General features: G+C 33.0%; 1 protein-coding gene across 1 annotated transcript in view; it reads right to left on the reverse strand.

Annotated features, from left to right (window-relative positions):
* Ziz (dedicator of cytokinesis protein Ziz) overlaps positions 1–5,000 on the reverse strand; it is a 573,699-nt gene that overhangs the window by 402,569 nt on the left and 166,130 nt on the right. The window contains exons 6-8 of the mRNA XM_068386849.1: positions 4,668–4,795; positions 3,630–3,732; positions 2,857–3,019 (exon numbers count right to left, since the gene is read on the reverse strand). Coding sequence (XP_068242950.1) covers positions 2,857–3,019; positions 3,630–3,732; positions 4,668–4,795 — 394 coding nt within the window. The remainder of the gene's footprint in view (positions 1–2,856; positions 3,020–3,629; positions 3,733–4,667; positions 4,796–5,000) is intronic.

Raw genomic sequence — 5,000 nt, forward strand, 5'->3', positions numbered from 1 at the left:
TTTTGGGGAAGTGCTGTGTGGTCTCCAAAACCCTCCCTCGTCCATAGCCTATTTCAGGGGAGTGGAACTTTGTTCATGAGCCCTTGATCACGAATAGTGGTTGAGGGTTGGTTGTGACATAGGTATGCTGGTAAAAACAGAAACAATGGATCTTTTCTTGAACGCCATGAATGATATCATTCATAGCAAATGCCATCCAGCTTCCGAGATTCTGTCGCAAGTTCAAATGAACCGGAACTTGCAAGTATCCCTTATACACACTAAGTTCGTGCTTTGCACATTGATACACTGGCTCTAGAACTGGAGAACAATATTTCTTTGGCAATCAGGTTGTATTAGATTCCCTGTTCTAGTGTTTAACGGGACTAACACAGCAACTTCGCATAAATACGTTTTTCCATCGTCAAAACTATTCTATTAAGTGTATAGGGAATATCCTTAAATAGATACAATCCCGCACTAGTAATCATTTGGCTATGTAGTAGTGGGGGGAGCAATGATGACTGGTAAAGAATAAAAATACTATTGAATCTATTGATATACTGCTTAAGTTTTAACATTAGAACCAAATCCGACTAGATTCTACAGTAGCCCAATGTTCCAAAAAGAAACAAAACAACCTATCTATTAACTACAAATAGGGACAGCTTTGCTATTCATCAAGAAAGAGATGGATGGGAACCAACCTGCAAAGCTACAGTTTTTATAAGTTGATTCCTCCATGTTAGAAAAAAACACTCTAACTTATTGAGAAAATAATAACAGTAAGACTCAATTTCCAGTCTTGTTTTTTGGTAACCTTGCATCAGAATTTAGTTTTTGGTAACCTTACATCAGCTTGTTTTCAGTACTTCTACACCAGAGTAAATCTATTAAAAAACCACATTTAACAGTTTTATTGGAAAGAGAGAATATTATACTGTACAATATGCAATCTCAAAATTGCTTAATGCTTCCATGATTTCCTAACAATAACCTCATCAAATCTTTAACAAGAAAAAATATCACCATAAATCTCACCTATCCATTAGATATAAAACAAAACTTTACCTTAAATTAGGGAACTGTTTTAATTCCTAACTCACTAGCCTAATTGTCTAAGTGCCTGAGTAGTTGTGACAGGCAAAGGGTTAGGCCACTAACCAGCTACTTTATTGAGAGTTCCAGTGATATTTCAGTTAGTCGCCAATTTACTTTGCTCTACCTCAAACTTGCAGCACTTTAACTTCTGCCACATGTTTTCCAAACACTTTGGCACCCAACTATATCATAATCCTAAAACCAGATAGAGACATGCCTTTGAGGGGAGCAACTCTGCCCCACTGAAACAATGTTATTTTGGGGTCATTTCCAACTTAAATCTACCGTATATTTTTGTTTCTATGCCAATTTTCATTATTTAAAAAGCATTGTAAAGATAATTTCATTAGCTGAATTTTTATGAAACATCTTTTTATCAGTCATCATGTTTCTCTTTGTATTTTTATAAACACATTGGCAATGTTTGTAACTATTGCCATTTTCCATATTTGAGTTTTAATAATTTCAAAATCCCTTCTATAAAATTTTAGAATACTGTATATTTCCTACATTTTATATAAAAATGTTAAATATTTGCCCATAAACAATAAATTATTCTTCATTTTTCTCTGAAAATTTCACGTTTTGAGATATCAGCCGTCAAAGTTTTTTCTATAGAAATCATCTAATTAACTTCATCAGGGGTTAGTTTGGGGTTTTAAGAGTAATTATATCTCACCGCAAGGGATCATAGGACATAATTATATTTCAGGGTTATTCTTTAAACAGTGGTGAGCACCACCACTCAAATTCAGAAATATATATAGTATGATACATATACCAAATGCCTAAACATGAGTAAGACATTGTTAGCATATTTGTGTCTGCTCATTATATGAAATTTTCAGTTGTAATTATCAGTTGCTTCTTCGCCAAATAGCTCCACCTATCAGGTCTACTGAGCATCACAGGGGAGGGAGAGATGGGAGGGAGGGGAGTAAAAAATTTATCTTGTCAAAAGTTAAGAAACAGGCTGATTCAAAGATTAAAGCATAATGACTACCAGGTAAGTATTATCTATATACCTGTAATACATAGTATAACAATAAAAACACATGCACTCTATCAAAAAGGGGAAAAGTTATGAAATTTAATTGCGTTTGGAATATTAGATTTTTAAATAGTTTTCTTTTCTGAAAGGCACGATTTTAGATTAGAAAATAATGTACAGTGCAGTACAGTAGTAGTTGGAATTTATTCAACTATAAAACATCACGTAATGTATTAACTCTTATTTAATACGGTAAAATTATGTACTTTACCAAACGGAAGGTCTTTGAAGATTTCAAAAAAATAGAACATTAGATATATTCATATCTATCACCATTCATTTTATTTGAGGCGATACATGAAAGGCAATTTTCCATGTCTTTAAAACATGTCTCAAGGTGTGGGAGAATGGATACAGTAATAAACTTTATCTCTGGAAGTCTGGTTCTTTCTTTTCCTTGTCAAATATCTTTTTTTTTTTTTTTTGGCAGTGCACAAGTGAATTTCCATGTATAATTCTTTAAATTGGTACTAGTTGGTCAACCATGGATAAGTGAATCCGCGGTTGTTGAATCTGTGGATAAGGAGAGTGGACTGTACTTTAAATTTAGAATAAAAATTGTAATACTAGGTACTGTTCATCTAAACCTACTAAAACACTTCCAGCTACTACTGCTACTATTCTACTGATGTCCCTCAATTGAAAATTATCAAACCTTTACAAATCTAAAATGAGGTACATATTTTACTGATGATTAAGGGGTAAGCTACATAAATATAACATACCTCGATCTCCTCTTCCCTCTTCATGTGGTTTATCCGCATGAAGGACCCGTGTAAGCTTATCAATCCAGTCTTCCAAATCAGCTTCACTCTCAGCTGACAACATGATAGATTTTCCCCCATCTGACATTTGTAACTCGAAGCAGCATTTGCCCCGGCGAGGATTCTTAAAGAGAACAAAGAAAAAAAAATTAATATGCTTGAAAAATAAACATATAATTACAATTGATTTATTCCAAAATCTATATCTAAATAAATCACAAATAATACAAGTATACAAACTTTGAACTCTTGGCTTACACCATGCATACTTCAAACTAAAATATCTCTAAGGTTTATCATTGGATTGGAGCCTGATATATTAGTAATCTAGTTTGGAAGACACAAATAAAATTATCTTAAATAATTAAATCACTTTTGATTTTTTTAATAATTGAACAAGGCACGTCATATGCTAGTTTTGTCAAATGCAGTATATTTTTGGAACTAACCAGCCTTACTTTATAATGCCTCTAAAACTTGTAAAATATAAAATCAAGATCAGTAAAGGAGCTCTTGCAACAGTATTATCTTATACTATATCATAACAGGTAAACATGCAAGATCCAAAAAGCTGTTTTCCAGTAAAACATCAATGAAAAAAAAATAATGCTGTACAAACACAATAAGAAAACTACTACAAAATACATATTCTAAAGGTAAAATATAATATACTGCATTAGACATGTCAGTTGCTCAACACCTAATAAGATTGCAAAATGAATATAATTACTTGCCTTGGTAATCTGAGTACAGAAATCCATGACAATGGTTCCTTTGGGGTCATGTTTTCGCTCGTCTTTATGAAACTCTAATAAGTAAGTTCCATCTACTTCTTGCCTGAGGAGAAAAGTAATTATTTTATAAAAATAAAATATTCCATATTCATATTTAAATGTTGATGATATACAGTAATGTATTTTACAAACTAGCCTCAATACTTCAATGCAATAAACATTTTAACAATGCCTATTTCAAAAGGGGTCTAATTTGCATTAAGGGGTGCACTAACACAACAAGGGCACGTTACAATGTCTGTATGCATATTCAGCTTAGGGTTAGCTAATTTTCAAATTTTCTTGTGATATCATTCAACATTTGCTCCAAACATTCACACAAGATATAATCCAGACCTTAATCACCAATGTATCCAAAAATGACTAGGGAATCTGCATACCACATAATGTAGCTTTAGACTAATGGTCTACTGAGGAAAGAGGTAAAAACATAAGCCTTCTACAGCTGGAAGGAGTTCTTTTTTTTTAGGAATTCATAAGTCATCTATCTAATAAAGCTGTGGTAGTGTTGTCTAGCAACTCTAACACAGCTGCACATCTCCAGAACAAAGGAAGGACTACTTCTGAAACAATATGTCACCTGGGCATATTCCTTTTAAGGAAGCATAATTTTGTTGGCCAATGTGTTGAGCAAGCAGGATAAACTCCCACTTCAAATGCCAATTATTCATAATTTAACACCCAAAAAAACCCTCATACTATTGTTATGAAGGAATGGGTTAAGCTTCAAAGAAATTTACCTAATAAATAACTTTGCAGTACCAACGTCTGTTACAGAGACTAAATGTGAATTGAATATTTTTCAAACTGATAAAATAAAGAGAAAAAAGTAGCCATGGCTAGACTTTTGACATAGGAGAAGAGGATTAGATCAATAGCCTTTCAATTAATGAGAGAGAGAGAGAGAGAGAGAGAGAGAGAGAGAGAGAGAGAGAGAGAGAGAGAGAGAGAGAGAGAGAGAGAGAGAGAGATCTTTACCTTAGGCACGCAAATCGTCTTTTGAATGTTTTAGATGAGAAGTTCCCAAAAATCTTCTCATTTCCACTTTCTGGTCCTTTTAATAAATAACCTTTTTTCAATATGTTTTCTCCATTGGTTAACAAAGCCTGGCAGGAAGAGATAAGGATAGTTTTATCAAATTTAATCATCAAACGAACAATCCATTGAGATTTTGAGAGTAATGCAAAAATTTAGGAAAATATTTTTGTTCAAAACTAAGAACATGTTCTGTGATATGGCACTGCACAGATATTCAATCTTATGTCTACTGTATGAGAAAATCCGTATACCAAACATTTTCAAACTGAAAAA

This window comes from Palaemon carinicauda, chromosome 1 (genome assembly GCF_036898095.1).
Source record: "Palaemon carinicauda isolate YSFRI2023 chromosome 1, ASM3689809v2, whole genome shotgun sequence".
NCBI classification, from domain to species: Eukaryota; Metazoa; Arthropoda; class Malacostraca; order Decapoda; family Palaemonidae; genus Palaemon; species Palaemon carinicauda.